This window comes from Montipora foliosa, chromosome 13 (assembly GCF_036669935.1).
Source record: "Montipora foliosa isolate CH-2021 chromosome 13, ASM3666993v2, whole genome shotgun sequence".
Lineage (NCBI taxonomy): Eukaryota > Metazoa > Cnidaria > Anthozoa > Scleractinia > Acroporidae > Montipora > Montipora foliosa.
The window spans coordinates 17,183,547-17,203,546 of record NC_090881.1 but is presented as its reverse complement, the minus strand read 5'-3'; the positions used below and the strand labels follow the sequence as shown (position 1 = coordinate 17,203,546).

General features: G+C 41.1%; 1 protein-coding gene and 1 pseudogene across 4 annotated transcripts in view; one reads left to right on the top strand and one right to left on the bottom strand.

Annotated features, from left to right (window-relative positions):
• The window catches only part of LOC137982517 (uncharacterized), a 313,756-nt gene that overhangs the window by 159,787 nt on the left and 133,969 nt on the right, over window positions 1-20,000 (bottom strand). For all 4 annotated transcript variants that reach the window (XM_068829623.1, XM_068829622.1, XM_068829624.1 and 1 more), the window contains 8 exons: window positions 19,117-19,284; window positions 17,873-18,002; window positions 14,858-15,045; window positions 13,949-14,055; window positions 12,316-12,423; window positions 10,588-10,666; window positions 8,950-9,050; window positions 8,409-8,571 (listed from right to left, as the gene is read on the bottom strand). In XM_068829623.1, coding sequence (XP_068685724.1) covers window positions 8,409-8,571; window positions 8,950-9,050; window positions 10,588-10,666; window positions 12,316-12,423; window positions 13,949-14,055; window positions 14,858-15,045; window positions 17,873-18,002; window positions 19,117-19,284 — 1,044 coding nt within the window. The remainder of the gene's footprint in view (window positions 1-8,408; window positions 8,572-8,949; window positions 9,051-10,587; window positions 10,667-12,315; window positions 12,424-13,948; window positions 14,056-14,857; window positions 15,046-17,872; window positions 18,003-19,116; window positions 19,285-20,000) is intronic.
• LOC137983434 (uncharacterized) lies at window positions 2,004-3,619 on the top strand (annotated as a pseudogene).

Below are 20,000 nucleotides of genomic sequence, written 5' to 3'. Positions count from 1 at the left end.
TCATTATCATTATCATTATCATTATCATTATCATTATCATTATCATTATCATTATTTCGTTCATATCTCACACCCCTATTTGTATCGGTGGTCACGTATCCCTAGGTCACCAAGCTATTTCCCATAGCCTTAGGTGTCTAGGGTCCTTCTTAAGATCTTTGCTGTTCCCAACAAGCAGGCTTTCTGGAGTAAGTTCAAGATCCCAGGTGTTCCTATCTTAGTAACCAACATCATCAATGTTTTGGTCATGTCGCGGACGTTAGCGTTACATTGCGTGATTTTGAAACCCGAACTGCCAAACCCTAAGACTTGAAATGTAAGCTATTGGAAATATAATCTCGGTGAACTTTAGACCTTTTTTTGTGCTGTATGAGAGGAGAGATTTTCAGAGACAACGTGTCAAGCTAGAATCGTAGGAAAATAAATAATTTTAAAATTACATCAAGCGCGTGATTATTTGTCGCGAGACCCGTTCACGACAAAAGTGGCGACCCTGCCAGGACACTGGAAAGCATGGAAGACCTTTACAAATCAATAGAGGCGAAACTACAACTTCTCACCTTTACGAATGGACAGACAAGCGACGCGGTGAAAAAGGAAAACTTCGCATCAGTAGAGAGATTGAAAACAACTCTAGCCAAGAAAGTGGACGAAGTTCATGACCTCAAGGTAAGAGTACAAGAATTGAGGTTCGAAGAGGGGTATGACGGAGAAGAAATCTTAAAATGGAGCACAGACCTTGAAGAAAAATTAAGCGTGTTTGAAAAGGCCATTGACAACCTCGGGTCAAAAATTAAGACGTTCAGGAGCGCGGCGCTCAAAAACGAAAAGAAAAGGGAGGAAGATGAAGCAGCTGTAATTAGAGAAAAGAAATTTCAAGAAGAGATGCGTTTTGAAAAGGAAAAATTAGAGCAGAAAGTTAAATACGAGGCGAAAATCGAAGAAAACCGAAAACGACAGATTAAAGAACAATCAATCAACGCGAAGCTGACCAAGTTACAAATTACAAGGTTCAATGGCACGCATACAGATTGGCTGAGGTTTTGGAACCAGTTCAAAGCGGAAATTGACTCGGCCGATGTGCCCCAAATCACCAAATTTTCTTATATAAAGGAGCTGCTGGAGCCACGGGTTAGAACAACAGTTGACGGCCTACCCTTTACTATAGAAGGCTACGAGAGGGCGAAAAGCATATTGAACACTAATTATGGAAAGGTTAGCGAAATAGTTAACGCGTACGTAAACAACGTAATGTCTTTGCCCGCTATCCATGGAACGAACCCCAACAAAATCATGGAATTTTACCAGAAGTTGTCCCCAAATCTTCAAGCATTGGAGACTATGGGTAAATTAAAGGAAATCAATGGTTACGTTCGAATGACGCTCGACAAGTTGGAGGGTATAAAAGGTGACCTGGTGCGCACTGATGACAACTGGCAGAAATGGGATTTTCCGAAACTACTTGAAGCCTTAAGCAAGTGGACAGAAAGAAACCATCCGAAATTGGAAGATAAATATCAGCAAGAAAAACCAACGCTGCCTAAGCCACCTCGATCAAGGACGTACCAGGCCAACCAACAAGACCCCAGAAGAAAGTAATGCGTTTACTGCGATAATTCATCTCACCAGTCCATCAACTACGATAAAGTCACCACGATACAAGAACGAAGGAGACTGTTGAACGTAAAACAACTTTGTTTCAATTGTACTGGTGCAAATCATGAGGCCTCAGAATGTCGCAGCACTTCCACCTGCAGAATTTGCAAACAGCGTCATCATTCATCTATCTGTGAGAAAACTCAACATCAAGAACATATGTTAGTGGCAACCGGAAGAGGCGCAGTTACCTATCCAGTCGTTGTAGTTAACGTGGGAGGGATACATTGTCGTGCCCTACTTGATACCGGTGCTGGGAGCTCATATGCTTCTGCCGCATTACTCGACCGACTAAGGAAGCAACCAGTGCGAAAATAGCTGAAACGAATTGAAATGATGATGCAGGCAACAACAAGAGAGATTGAAATCCATGAAGTCGTCGTTAAGAGCTTATCAGGTGCATTTCAGCTTCGGACCGAGGTAACCAAAGTAAATCGTGGTGTCCTGCTCAGCTTAGGCAACCCGGGATACAAGGACATGATTGGACGATACCATCATCTGAAAGGGGTAGAAATGGACGACATCGATACGAAAAGGGATTTACCAGTTCACCTTATCCTTGGTGCCAGCGAGTACGCTCAAGTCAAAACAGAGACCACACCCAGAATCGGCAAACCCGGAAAACCCATCGCAGAATGGACGCGCCTGGGGTGGAACCCCGGAAGTGAACCAAATCTCACCAGCATGTTCCTAACACAAACTTCCACTGTTGACTACGAGAACCTCTGCAGACTTGACGTGCTCGGATTACAAGACCATTCGGTTGGCGATCAAGACCTTGTTTACGAAGAGTTCAAGGAGCAACTCCTAAGGGACCCAGAAGGATGGTACGAGATTGGCTTACTCTGGAAGGGCAACCATCCACCTCTTCCCAACAATAAGCCAGGAAGTCTGAAACGCCTGGAGAACCTCGTAAAGAAGCTGGAGAAGCAACCAGGGATGTTGGAAAAGTACGATGAAATCATCCGAGATCAACTAGCCCAAGGAATAGTCGAACGTGCCGAAGGCGAACCAGAAGGCAAAGAATTCTATATCCCACACAAACCAGTGGTGCTAGAGACGGTGGAGAGCACAAAAATCCGCATTCTTTATGATGCTTCTGCGCGAGCCTACCACCAGGCCCCATCCCTCAACGATTGCCTAGAGACTGGGCCACCATTGCAGAACAAGCTCTGGAGTTTGCTGACAAGGAACCGCTTCTACCCAGTGGCATTAGCTGGAGACCTAAGGCAAGCCTTCTTGCAAGTGCGAATAAGAGAGGAAGACCGAGACGCAATGTGGTTTCATTGGTTGAGAGATTTGGAGAGCAAGGAAGTCGAAACCTTGCGTTTCACACGGGCGCTGTTCGGGATGTCAACGTCGCCATTTCTGTTGGGCGGAGTAATCGAACAGCATCTTAACAACCTCCAACACAGGTATCCACACACAGTAGAGGAAATAAGATAACCTAATCAGCGGCGATAAAACGATCGTGCGTGCACAGCATTTAAAGGAAATGTCCCAGACCATCTTCAGAGAGGCAAAATTCGAGCTACATAAATGGCACTCTAATGTCCCTATCCTGGAGCGGCCAGAATATCGAGAGGAAGGATCAGAAGAACAGTAGAGTTCTCAAGGATGCGAAGCCCAAGCCTACGCCAAAGACCAGTTGGGTGTAAAAGGAGGAGAAACGAAATTACTCGGTGTGCGCTGGAACAAGGTCACGGACAAAATCCAAATCAGCTTTCCGGAAGCGATCGAGAATGTTACCAAGAGAGAAGTCCTGGGGAAGTTAGCAAAGATATATGATCCCTTAGGGTTAGCATCTCTCATCACTCTGGAGGGAAAGATGCTCTACCGACAAGCGTGTGAGCTGCGAATTCCATGGGACCAAGAACTACCAAGGAAACAGACGGCCAGCTGGAAGACGTGGGAGGGAAATCTTCCCGAAATAATTGAAGCACCAAGAAGCATCGTTCAGTAACAGGAAGAAATAACCAGCATTAACCTCCACGCTTTCGGCGACGCAAGCAGCCAAGGCTTATCAGCAGCAGTATACGCTGTGTCTCATCAACCCTCAAGTATATCACAGGGACTCGTAGCTGTCAAGTCCAGGCTTGCAAAGAAGGGATTAACTATACCGAGGCTTGAACTGGTAGCCGGCCATATGGCTACTAATCTGGTGCACAACGTGAAACAAGCCCTACAAGGATTTCCCGTAACAAGTGTCCATTGCTGGCTAGATAGCAGTGTTGCTCTCCACTGGATCAAGGGTGGTGGGGAGTACAAGCAATTCGTGAGTAATTGCGTCCGAAAAATCCAAGACAAGGAGTACATTCATTGGCGCCACGTGGGTTCAAAGGAAAACCCTGCCGATCTGGGCAGTCGAGGAGGAAAAGCAGGAGAATGTGCGGATCTGTGGTTTCAAGGACCATCCTGGTTACCATACCCAGAGAATTGGCCGTCAGACATTGTTACTAGCCCAAGCAAAGAAACTCAAGCTCAAGCGTTGACTGAAAAGTTGATTGCCTTAGCGGAGGCTTTGCATAGTTCAAAGTGGCAAGCCTCATTTAAGGACGTTCACGCTAATTGTTTGTGCGCAACGTTACTGCGCAGGTAACGCGACTGTAATATGTCACGCATTACTTCATACATTAGTGAAGTTGAGATTTTAAAACCTTTGCAAAAACCGTAGACGATAAGTCTTGCACAACGTTGGATTAAAGAAGATAGTGATCAGTCAAAATTGATTTTAAAATATTTATGAAAGTCAAGTAGACTACTGCATGACCGATATTCGCGATGTTTTATCAGTCGTGCACTAGTCTACTTGACTTTCATACATATTTTTCAAGCATTAGTTAAAGTAACATGGCGACAAAAACGCCGGGGAGAAAATTCCTGGCCGGCGGCAGAATCATCATGAAACTTTAAAGAGAAGTGAAGCTCTGGAAAATTGGAAAAATTTATCGAGTAGTGGCTGAAAGTTTGGAAAACTCGAGGACGAACCGTTGCGCAAATTTAATGGGACCGTTTTTTTTAGAAATCTTTTTCTTACAATACGAACATAAGTTCAAAATGAATGCATGTTTTTGAAGTTCTTTTCATTTACTTTCGTGAAAATAGAGCAGTATTTTCGTCCTCGTCCGCTTGAATAGTGCGGACCTGCGTGGAAACAACCAGCAATTAAATTTCACAAGAAACACACTCCAGAAGATGAGCATGACGGCATGGGAGACATATTATACAAAACACCAGCCAAATGAAGATGACGCCTGCTTAAAACTTCGTTGCTATGCTCGAGAAAGGTTTTTTTTTTCGGTAAAAACCTTTCATCCCTTCAACGAACGATCACCTCTTGGGTTCCAGTCCTTGCCCGACAGTTCACGCAAAAGCGTGACAAACGAAATTTTCCAAGAGCTTTGCAAAATCACATCGATATTACTCGTTTAGATCATCGGTGACCCCTATTTTTTAAATCATGAATCACTTTACTTACTATCTACAAAATGTGATGAAATGAGAAAATTCCCACCCGTAAGAAGTTATCTTTTTTTTTACATTTCTTTCCTTGTGCCATCGAATTCCGGAAGTGGTTGCAACGGATAAAGCTTACAAAAACGCTCGTCGAGGATGAACTCTACTGTTTACGACATCCCTAGCGGCATGCGATTATCTAAAAATTCCACCCCTAAAAACCTATGCACGGAAACCTTCACTCTAACAGTTTATTTTTATGATTTTCGATGGATGAGCAGATGAGGCTACGTCTCGCTATTATGATCGATTTCTCGAAGTTAAGGCATTTTTCCTCTACCATTTTCTCCGAAACAAAGTCGGTGACCCCCAATTTTTTTTTTTTTTTCATTTTTGGAGTAGGTACTTTATGACCTAACTCAAGGTGAGAAATGAAGAAAATCTCACCGTAGGAAGATTTTGGCGCGAACGTCCTTAAAGCATTGACTATTTCAATATGACAATAAGGTCCTAGTTCTGTACGACGTTGACCACATCAGAACCTGGAGAACACAGGACTCTCTCCTGTGCCCGCCATGGTGCTGCTTTTAGGAATTTGAACCTTTGATGTTTTTGTTTATATATAAGGAGCTTTAGTTCTTGTTTCTCATTAACGAGGGATCCACTGTAATTGGGTAGGCTCAGGAGCCTGTCTGGAGCGTGCAACTTCCATACAGCTTCTGTGAAACGGCGTTTTCACAAGTAGGTTTATTTTCAGACTAGCCCTTCCCGCGAATTAGGTCAAGAAACAAAGGCAGTTCCGGTTCAGTGACCCTATGAAGTCAGCTTAATTTCTTGTAATTGGTCATCGGGCTCCTGTGGAAGTCTCATTCGCTGGAAATTCAATCTAAAAATAAATCGGTCTGTCAAAACGCCATTACACGAACACAGTAGAGTTGTAGGCTCCGGGTCATGGGTTCCTGGTAGGCTGTAGTGGTCTCCCTGCCTGATAATTTATAAGCATTGTATTCTAGTTAGGTGAAGCGAAATAAATAAATAAAAAAAGCAACAGCACTGAAAAGTTGCAGCAAGGGCAGCTAGTGAAAGGAAAAGGTCATTGACCGCCGAAACGAGTTTTTCGCTCGCCATTTTGTCTGTTTACATGCTTAGCGACCGCACAACAACCTCCAGAAATTTCACCCCGGGATCCCGGGGTTCTAAGATTGTATGTAAACGCGGACTACGGCTAGGCAGAATACCCCACCTATATGAGGTCCCCCACCTTCATGCAAACAGGTCCTCAACTATATAGATTAGGCCAGGCTCCCCAAATAAAATATCTATCACTCGTTGAACCCACAATTTGGCGATGGAGATTACAATCAAATAGCGTAATAAATGAATTTACAAACATCTAGTTATTTAACGTATTGAAATGTAAAGAAGTAAAAAAAAAGTAGATTTACAAGTGAAAATCAATTTGACAAAAGTGGAACAAAATATTTAAGATTCTCAATAGTTGTTGGAAAAAAGAATGCTTTCAATGCTTTTTTCAAAGAAGCTGTTGAGGTAGAGATTGTTATTAACTTCTTACTAACCGAGCGCGAGGTCCGTACAAAAACGACCGAGGGACAATATTCCCCAGTACGGTTCGAGCTAGCTAGTTAGTGAGCTAGCTAGTTAGTAAGTAGTTTATTATATGGTTTTTTAATTACCTTTTGCTTTGTTTTTGCAAGCCTGTAATCGGCCCGTGGTCATTACGGGAGAATAGTGCCCTACAATTTAGTCGCAATTAGCCAATCAGAGCGCGCGTTATATCGGCTACAAACACAAGCCATATAATAAATTATTGTTAAAGCCTGGTTTACTAGCGACGCAGGCAGAAGCGCAAGCATAAGAACGCTTATTATAAATACACAGGTGATTACACAAAATCGCGCGCTCTCATTGGCTCGCTATCTCGGATATCAGCCGATAATCACCTAGACGGACAAAATGGCCGCCAGTAGTCGTTTTGCCACTGTAAGTGAAGATGATTTCGCGTTGAAATGTGTTTTTTTTTTCCCTTTTTTTTGAAATAATCACCTGTGTATTTATACTAAAACAATTATTCGCCTCAGGCTCAGTGATTATCGGTGAATATTCACCTCGACTTCGTCTCTGTGAATATTCACCGATAATCACTGAGCCTGAGGCGAAAAATTGTTAATTATTTCACCGTGAAAACGGGGTTGACCCAAATATCATGAAGCACAATCGCAAGGAACAAAGTTTTCCCTTTTCCTTGCACTTGCGCTTATGCTTGTGTTCGCTTGCGTTGTGTGAAAATGAAACACAGGATTAGCACAACGACATTTGCTACGTCTGGCCAGTTACAGCACTCGCTCCAGTTTTCCCAGAATTTAAACAAAATGGTGGAGGACGTGGTTGATTTGATACATATGTCGACGTTCGTTTTCACTTAGCATAAGCTACATATGCTTGCACTAGTGCTTGCATCGGTCGTGAAATTAAAACCAGCCTTAAGAGAATTAAAAAAAAAAAAAAAAAAAAACAGAAAATTGTTTGATTTTAGTCCAACAGAAAGGCAAACAAAATGCACGAGAGTTTCTCGAATAATAAGAGTGAATTTGTCTGTTTAGAGTCAATTTGATAGGCAACTTGGGACGAAGGGTTCGAATTTGATCGGAAAACATAAATTGGCCAAGTTTTAAAAAGTGCAGATCATGGAATTTTAATGTTCCAAGGTCAGTAAATATAGGGGAAGAATGAGCACTGAAATGAGATTTTTATATGATTCTCACGACTCGTTTCTGTGACGAACAAGGTTAGTTTTATAGGTAAAAGCTCACTCTATGTTGCAGTAAGAGAGGTAGGGATGGACAAGTGAATAGGACAATACGCGTAAGGAATTAAACGATAAATAGAAACTCCATTTATGAATCATTCCAATTGATTTCGAGACTTTGTTAGTCACATGAGATATTTCAGTCTTCCAGTTTAGCTTTAATTAGAAAACTGTTTCTTTTAGTAATGTGTATGAGTTTTAAATACTGATAAAACACCCCTCTTTAGAATTCTTTATATAAGGCATACTAACATTACATAGGCTGTCTTTTATCTACAGTGTATGCTAATGTTCTTCTCTCACTCCAGAGGGACACGGTGGAATGGTTTTGAAGCTGTTCAATAAACTCGCAGGTTTTGTTTTATTGGATCTAAAACCGCGCAGCTTCGCCTCATGGTTTAAAACCCGATAAAACACTGCTGTTAGTTTATTAAACAATATTTAAGATTTTCAAACGCACAGCTCCTACCTATAGTGGTGGCTTCAATGTTGACGGGTGGTCCATTGCCATCGCGATTGTACGGTTTCACTGTAAAAGTGTACTTTGTCTTGGACTTCAGCGATTTAACAGTGTAGTTGTGTTTGTCAGAAGCGTTGATTTGCTCCATACTGTTCTTGTAAATTTTATATCCCTGTAAGGAAAACATAAATGAATGAGGGGTTTGTATACAGGAAGTTGGATAGTACGATTTTCGCTAAAAACGACAACTTGTCAAAATCTGATTGTATGGTTAGCATGCAAGAAAATGTGAATGAAGCAATGGGCTGTTCGCTGTTCAAATGCTTTATTTAACATTATTCAAACATTATTTGGTGTATCCAGCTCACATCTTCAGACATATCTATTATGAAATTCACTTTTCAAGTTCAGAGCTGGTTTCCTTGCTTATCGATTCGAAAATGATAGCAAAAGGCTCATCAGACATGCATCGCTAAGAATTGAGACCGACTAAGCGAAAGGCAGTGTGAATAACAACCTCCTTCAGCAGGAAAGTATTCAGCAAATTTACCAAGACAGGAATGATATGACCACTGCTGGTTCGTGGAGCTCCCCAAGCCAGTGTTACAGTTGTGTCGGTGACATTTATTGTGCGCAGGTTTGTAACGGGAACTAAAAAGCAAAGTTACAAGTAGCTGCAGAGTTAGTAAACAATTACCACAATGGTAGCTTCCCTAATGAAGACATTTTAAGGCCAAATGGACAGTCAACGCTAAAAGAAAAGAAGGCCCTTGAATGGAAACCAAGAGGGGAAGCCTAAGGGAGGGAGACCTAGACACAACACGAGGCATACAAGAATGTCAAAGGTGGAGAAGATTTGCGTGGCATGATGCAAAAGCCACTTCTAGTAAGAGCAACATGGCATGCATTAGTGGAGGACCTAAGTGAAATCGGTAGTGGTCGCTATGAGGATGCTGTTGATGATGACAGTGACTGTTTACATTATGATCCATAGTGGCCAATCAAAACAGAGTTTGAATTGTACACTTCTAAGCCCTTCTGCAATGAACCAAACTTGTAAACAAATAAAAATGGAGTGTTTCACATGACAAGTGGTAAGAGAAATGTGACGAACACAAAGTGTGAGAAAAGGACCATCCAAAGGAGTTTTTCGACTATCTAGAGACGTGGGGTTAAAAGGTAGTGATATAGAGCGAGTTTCACATGACCCTGAAAAAGTGTTCGCAATTTGTTTCACGGACCAATGTTTACCAAGATTAAAACAAAGCTTCTCCTAATTGCCGCCACGGAAACTCCTAAAAAGGGCAAGAAACAGCTCGGTTGCCTAATCATATTACCGCATTTCAAATGACGTCAAAGCGAAACTTTCCAGAAAGTTCCATGGAGAGATTACGTTGTAGGCAGCCATTGAAAATTCGAGCTCGTTTGTTTTTGTTCGATAAGCCAATTAAATGTTTATTTTTCAAGGTCATATGAAAGTCGCTCTATTTCTTTCGCGTTGCTTCCAATTGAACAACAACCACAAAATCGTATAATTATTTTGATGTTTAATAATTCACAGGATAACTGACAGTTTTATTATTCAATCTGAAAGGGGAGAAAACAGCCTATTGTTGAGGGACTTATTCATATAGGACTTTTTCTCTGAGAAGCTATAAAATAAGCTCATAATTTATACATAATTCGGCAATTACTTCTAAAGCGGGTCTTCACGTACAGGTTAGCGAGTTATTCTCTGATAATGGTTACCCTAGTTTTGGGGCACCAAAACGCGTCTAGTGTTACAAACTAGATTCCTTTTTCTTGAGGAATGCTTATCATGAGTTCAAAGCTCAAAAAAAGTTCAATCAATGTTAACACAATCGTTCTGCACTGAGGGGTTCCGATATTAGTATCGAAACAATAGTGATAAAAAAATATAAAAGTGGCACACGAGGCGATAGCCGATTGTGTCACTGACGTAGATCTTATCACATTTCGACGGTTTCTTTGATTTATTAATTACTACTGAGCAGACGCACGGCAAAAATAGATCTATTTGTTTCACATCACAAAGGATTGAAACAGTTTTGACGATGACGCCGGCTATGCATCTGTCCACTAATACATCATAGGTGAGAACCAATCAAAATGCGTGCATTATTGAGCTTAACGATAAATTTAGTTCCACTCTGGGCAGCGAGCATACCTGTGGGAGGGTTCAGAGAGATTGAAACATGCTGAACCTGTGAAGGAGCACTGTCGCCATCCGAACTATACGCTTCAATCTGCAGAAGAAATAACAAAGGCTGAGAAAGTGAACGCCTAATTTTGCTATCCAACACAGTGTCCCTTTGAGTCTAAGCCTTTGCTGACTATTTTCAACGAGTAGGTAAGGGAAAAGGTTGGCGTAATTTTTAGCTCAGGGTAAAAACATCCGTTTATCCTTTCTTGAGCAGCAGCATTTGTGGACAGTTTGTGAGGTTAAGGATCTGTATTCAGAGACATTAGTGATGTTGAAGTTGGGAGCAAAGGCAGGGGGGCCCCTTCGTGATGATTATTGAAATCAGCGCGCATCTAATTAGGGGGCTTTCTGGACATATCACCCCTAGGCTAAGTAATGTTACAACTCCAAAACTTCTAAATTCTGAGAGGTTCCAAGAGCAGCAGAAAGTTTCGATCTTGCTCATGAAATCAGGCAGAATGAATGCAAGATAGAGAGACATTACTAACAAAACACCGCCCATAGTTGTGTCTAAAATAATGGAGTCTTGGGTTTCTCTCAGCTGAGAAGTACGTGAATATGCAGACGTGGCTTGCAAACTCGTTCAAGCCACATTTGATAAATCACTAATATTATTCCCTTATGTGTTCTCAATTACTATGTTAAATTTAAAAAAAACAAAAACAAAAACAAAAAAAAACATACAAATTGTATGCTTCCTTGGAGATAAAGTGTATGTCAGCCGAATGAAAATCTAAAAAAGCCCTAAGTGCCTCAAATTCGAAAGATCATAGTTTTCTGAGATAAAAGCAATTAGAAAAATGCTATAGCGATCTTTTTTTTAAATTTCACTTTCCGTAAGAGGGAAACTGAGAATAGCAGAACTGTGATGTCAAAACAAGAGCGCAGGAAATTTTAATTTAGAGACAGAAATGTTTTCTTTTGTCTAATTTAAATAATTGCAACCAAACTGAGAACGCATCTCAGAAGCAGTTTCAGCAACACCTGAATCTAAAAAAAAGGAAACTTCGGGCCCTGGATAGTTACATTTTGTTTTGACGTTACAGTTCTGCTATCCCCAGTCTCCTTACCAGCGTGGTCTTGTACCCCATCGGAAGTGAAAATGGTGGAAATCCATGTCAGGAAGGATTTCAATTAGTGAAATCCATGGCAAAATCCGTTTTCAGATTTTGCATTTGACTGGAGATCCGAAGATGCAGATTTTAAGATGTAAATCCGGATTTCCCAATCAAACGCACCGTAAATAAAGAAAAATCTGTCGTATACACTTTAGAGGGGCAATCTCACGTTATTTCAGGGTTTTTAGAAATCTTAAGTTAATCGCGAATTTAAAACTCGAAAATGGTGATGTGGAGCTCTTTCACTGATAAAATTATCGTTACATCACCAACAAGATGATTCTGAGCAAAAGCGACCTTTACACAGATGATTTGCCATAAACTTGAAAAACGTCGGGCCGACTTCTTTTACCAATACTCAAATGCAATCCGTTTCAGTCTCGTCCATTTGTGTCCACGCATGCTTTTCTTTCTTTTGCTGTATTTCTTTTATGTTGTTCAACAGTTTTAAGTGGTTATTACGATGATTCATTCTACTTCTTGGGCATTCTGAGTGTCGTAAAATTGCATCATTTTGCGTGACATAGCTCCTTTAATAAGCAGAGGAAAATACATTTAGACGATTTTATTTTACCTTTATATCGTATGTTTTACCCCCTGTGAGGCCTGTTAGGAGATATGACAGTATGTTCCCAGTCTCTACCGAGAGAAAAGTGATCGAGGTGGACTCTTTGTACAGCACCTGTTCAGAAAAGAGAGAAACAAGCTGCATAAATACTCATCCAAATGAACCATATTTTTCACTAACTTGCGAGCTTCAGGATAAATCTACAAGCACTTTTCTAAATTTGTAACTATTGTGATTTCTTCCCTCAAAAACAATTTTTGACATTACAAAACAGTTCTTAAAGCACTATGGTAGTTTTAGAAACCCAATGAGCGCTTATGAACATGCCTTTTACAAAATTTGAAAGTGTTGAAAGATCAATTAACCCTTTCCATTTCCAAGATCGAAATGTTCATTCTCCTAACAAGTACCATAAATGTCTTTGTTGGGTAGTCATAAGAATTAGGCGTTATATCAAGATGAGACTTCTCAAGCTTATAGTAATCTTCATCCTCAATACCTGTCTGACTGACATTTCATTGAAATTGTGAGGAGAATACTCCTGGGAGTCAAAGGGGCTTCAATCACATTCAATACTTTCCATAACAAAGAGCGATGCCAAGTCCAGGAATCAAACCCAAGACACACTTGGGCAGGGGGGAGGGGGGGGGGGGTGGGAGTGCTTTCACATATGAGCCACAGGGGACAGCCAGAACTTTTCCTGGTTTCCGTAGCACGAAGCAACTGAGGCAACTGGGAGAATTGCTACTCCCCGCCTCCCCTAGATGGGCTGCTAGTCCATTGCTGAATTTCATATCAGTATGTCCATGATGCCCATTTACAGACCACGCCTCAGTTGTTCAAGGGCTGGGTAACTTTATCCAGTGGATAGGTCGCTATCCAGAGTGTAAAATATACTTTTCGCTAAACATTGACGAAGGTTTTTGAACATGTCTTCACTTAGATGTGCTTAGAGTATGCATATTCACAGTTACGCGAGCAAATACTTAAATCTTTGCACAGACTAAATCTGTTGGATAGTGATTTATCCACCGGTTAAAGTTATCTGGCCTTTGAACAGCTGGAGCTAGGGTGGAGAACAAAGTCGGAGCAAAGTTTCTTGTTACGGACGGTGCCTACTAATTCAAAGTTATTTTCGCGTGGTTTACTGAATGTGCGGGAATAGCAGATCTTAACAAGTGATATTAAATCCAAAAAGAAATTTGGGGGTAACTACGCGTTTTTCGAAGATAATTAATTATCGATATTTGTAAAAAGCTTTAAAATACAAATCAACGTAAGGCGCTGTATTTCAAATTGAGCCTTTTTGAATACCAAGAGCACTTGCTCATTTCTGCTTACTTCTCATAGTTTTGAGCCGCGCTCGAATATCCGTGTATTATTTAATAAGCACCACCCATAGGGAATGTGGGTGTCTCGAGATGGGCAGAACGTATGCGAAATAACAATAGTAGGCACCGTCCTTAAATGACAGCTTAGTCTCAGTGGGGACCCTTAGGAGTGCGGCATACTAACCATCGACAATATGCCAACCTTGCTTATCAGAAACCCTTGCCCTTGAAAACACGGGTTTGCAAACGGAGTCTGATGGCTGAAATACATACAACGTTGTATTCCCCTTGAGTCATTTATGTGTTACCTTGTAATTCGTTATCACATGGCAATACGTTGCTGGTGGTTCCCAGGTGATCTGTATGGCGTCAACACCTTTCAATACATGTTGCACATTTTGAGGAGGACTAGTCTCTACAAGGAAAAAATAGGCAGTCACCAATTGCATAACATGTGAATCACTGCACCCGCTCAAGATCCACTGTAAATATTAAAGGGGCAGTGTCATGCCTTCCTTAAATGATTTCAAAAACATCTTCATCTTAAAATGGACCCTCACCAAAACGTTTAATTTGGATAAATCATTCTGCTAAAATTCCTTTGATATGATTTCCTTTAATCGATGGGAACGTTGAATATGAATTTAAGTGGTATGATACGTGTTTAAACCACTTTTAACATAAAGGACCTAAACCTAATTCCCCTATAAACCCTTGCATAATCGATGGTTCGGCAAGGAAAAAAGACAGACCCTCAATGAAGTCGGTCAGATAGAAAACGTTGGCCGCTTGGCACAGTATGTACAGCTCTAGTGTAAGTTGTAGTGCATATTAACTAAGAGAACCCCTTTGAGATTTAGTCCTAGGCAGGAAAAGAGAAAAACTCTGACCTAGGTGGGAATCGAATTCACAACCTCAATTAGATCACCGTTGCTCTACCAACTGAGCTAAAAGGTCAAAAAGGAGCAAGCTGTGGGTTGCTGAGTATTGCACGGCCATTCAACATATATAACTTCAGACAAATGCACAAGCCAATTTCCATGTGGAGGGCTACCACTAAGATTAAATATTCCTACAACTAGATGCAATGGGTTAGTAGGCCCTCCAACGTATACTTCGCGCTTAGGCCATAAATCATCGATCAACGGAAAGAAATTCGGTCCGTTACTTACTTTACAGACCTCGACCCCGGTTAGTAAGAGCTTTTTACTACTTACGCGCAGTCATCGTCTTGGCATTTACGACATCAGAATACGGCCCTGGTGCTGATCCCTTTACTAGCACCTGAACTTTGAACTCGTATTCTGAACATGGCTGCAGACCAGATACAATGAAGTAGTTCGTGCTTTCGGTATCCTTTGACTGCCAATCACCAATCGATGGCAAAGTGTGAAGAGAGACAGATCTGCCACGTAAAAGAAGGTGTATTGTGGATAAGCACAAGAATACATCGTTGAACTGCTGCTAAGAAGCACTTGGTGTTTTGCCAAGTATTAGCGTTAACAAAAATATCTCGCCTTAGTCGTTTAAAGGCCGGATAAATTATAAATGTGACCGCCATTTATGAATAAGTTCTATACCCCAAGGATAGAAATCTTGAAATTTTTTTAACTTCCCACATTGATTTCTTGTCCATTTTTGGACAATGTGGAGATAATTGTAAATGACATCTGTTTCTGAAAAGAAAAGTAGCGGTCATGCAATATCCAAGATCGTTAAATCCAAGCAAAGCTATAGCAATGGCCATCTGCCCTATCATTGCCCATTTCAGTACTCAGCGCGCGCGCTCGATACATTTTGTGGCATGTGAATTTGCGTGGGCTGTAAAGATGCACAGTAGCAATGGGCGCGAACGTCCTTAATACGTCATACACGAATGAAACTTATTGTGTCAGTGCTGTACCCCATTTACAAGCTCTCAGCATCGCTTTAAGCTAGCTCTATAGAATGACTCATTGCCTGACTGGTTAAATGACAGCGTAGCCGGGACGATGCCTACTCGGGTCTCCTCATTCTCGTCCCTAGAGTCCGCTTTTCTTTAGCACAGACTCTGGCTACAGCCAAAAATGCGCGCAGTCGCGGTCATAGTATAATGTTCTAATCTTTAACGACCGTTATTGCTTCAAATTTCTGAAAATGTGCAGAAGCGACGGAAGTCCATGATTTACGGACCTCCTCCTTTGGCTGTGGCCACTGCGTGTTCTTGGTGACGATGCCAAAAAAAAAAAAGCGAACTCTGTGGACGAGAATGGGGTTTCCTATGGGTAGGGTTTACTAATTAAGGAGAAAGTAGACCTTGGTAAGTGCTTTTGGAAAAAATATTGGGGGCAACCATCAGAGATAACTAAGCTTCCATTTGGAAAAGAATTATATACTTTTGATTATCTTCGAAAAAAATGTGTGGTTACCCCCAATTTCTTTTTGGATTTCAATAAATAAATCTTATTAGATGTTTTGGTTTGTAGTATCGCTCAGTATTTATACGAGTTGTGCTGTAATTTGACGAGCCCGATAGGGCGAGTCAAAATATGAACAACTAAGCACTAAAACGATTTGTGCGTGACAAGCACTGGGCAACGTTCTCTACTGTACAATAACCAAGTATACAATAACTGTACAATATCGTGGAATAATTTCACTCGTTTTGTCCGTTTTCTGCACAATAAGTACTTCAGTTGGATAATAACCTTTCAAGTGAAGCTATGATCCTTGCAGTTATGAGCAATTGCATAGAGAAGCTCGATAAATCCGGGACTTAAACGGGGTTTGAACCTGTGACCTGGCGATGCCAGTGCGACGCTTTAACCAACTGAGCTATGAAGCCACTGATGTTGGGAGCTGGCCATTTGCTTCTCTACGCAATTACTAAAATTGCGTTCATACTTGCAAGGGTCATAGCTTCACTTGATTTCATATCCGCAGTTCAATATTTCATTCATTTCATATGTCACTTTGTTCGTTGAAAATAGCACTTGTTAAGTTCTGCTTGTCTCGCATATTCATAAACCGTGGAAAAATATCTTTGAATTAGTAGGAACCGTCCTTAAAAGATTATAAATCACTGTAATAAGGATCTGTGAGGCGACTTTTGGAGCGCTGGCCCTTCATCAGATCATGCCCTGCGTCATGTTCATTGACGCAGACACACAAGGGAGTTTTTAGCAAGGACAACGACAAATGAACGTCAACTACAACGTCACCTCAAAATATAACTCAGTGCTATCGTAAGTATTTCGCGATTTTTCTATCTTGTTCATCTTGCACAATAGGGGCCAATTATCATATAACTGGATTTATAGGAACGGTTCTAAAGTGAAGATAAAAAATTGACGAATTCCTGTCACGGTATGCTCACATCGTCGTCAAAACCTGAAATTTGTGTGATTTCACGTTGTTGTTGTTTCGTGGACTACAGCAAAAAATGCACTGAAAAGCGTGCGGCACGTGCAGCACGATTATTTTTCCTTCTTTAACCAATGATATTGAGGACCTTAAGATCTACGAAGGCAACGTCAACGAAAACGCCACCAAACAATCATATCATTGGTTAAAAGAGGAAAAATATTCGTGTTGCACGTGCAGCACGGATTTTAACACATATTTTTGCGGTTCTCTGCATAACTACGACATGAAACCACCAAATTTGAGGTTTTGACGACAACGTGGGCTTGCAACAGAGAATTTTTCATTCTCTACTTTCAATCTGAAACTGTTCGTACCGATGTATTTTTAGGACACTTCGGCACATTGTAGGACGTGAACGAGATGGAATTAGCGTGCGCTACGATAGAGGAAAGTTATTTTTGAGGTGACATATTCTTCGACGTCGACATCGTAAATATACACCTCATTCCAAAATGGCCGCCATTTAAATATTCTTTTGTTTTTGTTCAAATAAGCCCTGGATGCCCCGTTCTTAAGCTTAAAATTCAAAAGAATATTTTATCTTGAACGAGGCAACAAGGGCCAATTTGCATCCGCATAAATCAGCGGCCATTTTGAAATAAGGTGTATTAAGGTCCCTATTCTTGCTTTGTGGTGTTGTTGTTGCTAAAACTCCCAACAGACGGAGTGTACGGATTGACAGCCAGATAGATTGACAGCCAGATAGACCAACAAAAACACAAGACTGACCGACTGACTCACAAACCTGCCTGGCTCGCTAAATTACTGGTTATTAATTAAGTGGAGATGGAATTTGAATGGGCACAAATGTCACTCAGTTTTCTTACCTGTAAGACACTCTGTATCCGGGGAATACAACACCTGGTGGCCGGATGGTTATTGGATGCCAATGGACATTAACACTGGTCCCACCAGAATTGGGAAAGACGTAAACACGTTCAACTTTTAAACTGCTGGCTGCAGAGAACATGTACAAAAAGGACTACCTTATTGTAGGAATTAAAAATTCACTTAATTTAGTCGAATTGATTTCCATGAACGTTAATTTTCGCGCTGTTTGCTAAGCTGCGCATTAATTTCCGCTACCTTTAATTACCATTATTTTCCCCAAAACCAAAGATTCTTATCACCTACCCAATAATAGATTTTATTTGCACACTTTATTTCATATCAATTTTTCACATTAGTAAAACGTCTACTGTACTTCAGATGCGTTGATTTTCCACCTCTTTCGTATTAATTTGTTTTATTGGGAGGCAAAATCCTCTTCAAATTGTGTTAATTAAAGTCGCGTTTATTCAAAATATGTTAATTAACACAAGCGTTAATTTCCTAAAACGTATAGTTCTAAACTGACACTGAAGTGTTTCTGCCATGGTACTAAGGAATGGAGATTTTTGATGTTCTGAAAGAACATCAGCTCTAAAAGGCCCCGTAAGTTGCGTCTGAAAGTTCATCAAATGGGCCATTTCCGAGTTGCTGTTTGTCTCGGTTTCTAAGTGAGTCTTGATGCTCAACTATTGTAAGGGAAATGAGTTTGATTTGCATAACAATTTGCAACTCATTTCCATTTGAATCGTTGCGCACCAGGACTCACTTTGAAACTGAGGCATGAGGCCACTCGGAAATGGGCTATTGGCAGAACATTTTCACTTGGCTAACGTGGTGAGAGTCATGGGATGGCCCTGTGATAACGCACGTGCCTCCCACCTTAAGGGACTCGGGATCCGCGGGATCCTAAGTTCATATGTGGCTGAGTTTGAGTCGATCTAAATCTTACTCCAAGGGTTTTTCTCCGGGAACTCCGCCTTTCCTCCCTTTTCAAAATCAACTCCTAGCCTATTCCATCTGGCTGTGGTGCTGTGCACTGAGCTCAAGCATAGGTCGTGTTCAGGGGCCGAGCGCCTAGCCGGCAGCACAGTTCCTTCGGTCCGACCTCGCTGAGCTGCGCCCTTAGCAACCCAGTCTCTCTGACTGCGAGAACGGCCGATTAGCACTTTATAGATATTACTATTACTAACTCTGGTAGTTAGACTCCCTACTGAAACATATATTTTCTCGAAGAACCTACTTAGGCAGTTCTCTGGTTTTTCGTCCCAACGATCTGGACAGTTAGGAATTCCATCACACAGCCACGTATATTTGATGCAAATTTGAGATCGGCCGTAAGCACAAAGTAGCCATCCAGGTGGGCAGTGTGGCGCTGTTGTGGTTTGAATGGTTGTATTTGTTGGAGCCACTTGAAAAGTAATAGGAAAAGCACAGTGAAATATTAGTCCAATACGTATTGATGAAGTGTATTTAAGTGTCACTCTGTCCACGTGAGACGTGACAGCAAGAAACTAGATGCCTTTCATCACAACTGTTGGAGAAAAACGACGAGGAAACTTTGGATTTCGAGACTGACACATTCGCAGCTGCACCAAGCTGGTTACAAAACCTTCTAACATGTTAGCACATCGTTTGATGTGAATGACCCAAAAACCTCTTGAGGAGTCAAAAATGATGTTGGGGCCATGTCAACTCACACTCTGGCTTTTGGAGTTCACAAATTTGCTACCAACTTCAACTTTCGTTGCATCAAAAGTGTGGGAAACTATTCTAAAAGAGCTCAAAAATCTATGTAATCCCCAAATCTACAAATAATACTACCTCTACCTCATAAATGATGCGTAAACAGTCAAAATTAATGTAATATTCTATTCTAAAATTTCCTTTTTTCCCCCTTTTAAATTTCCCCTCTGCAATGTCTGTGGCAATTAATTAAACATTAATTAATGAAATTAATTAATTTATTTATTTATTTATTTATAAAGTTTGCCACCAGCCAGGGTATCTCCACAGAGCAAAGCCCCACTTACGGAGACCCGAAAACCACAGAAGACAGACCACAACACCGGGAACTACACGCCCTACCCTTTGCGACAAGTGTGGAACTTTCTGGAAAGTTCGCTT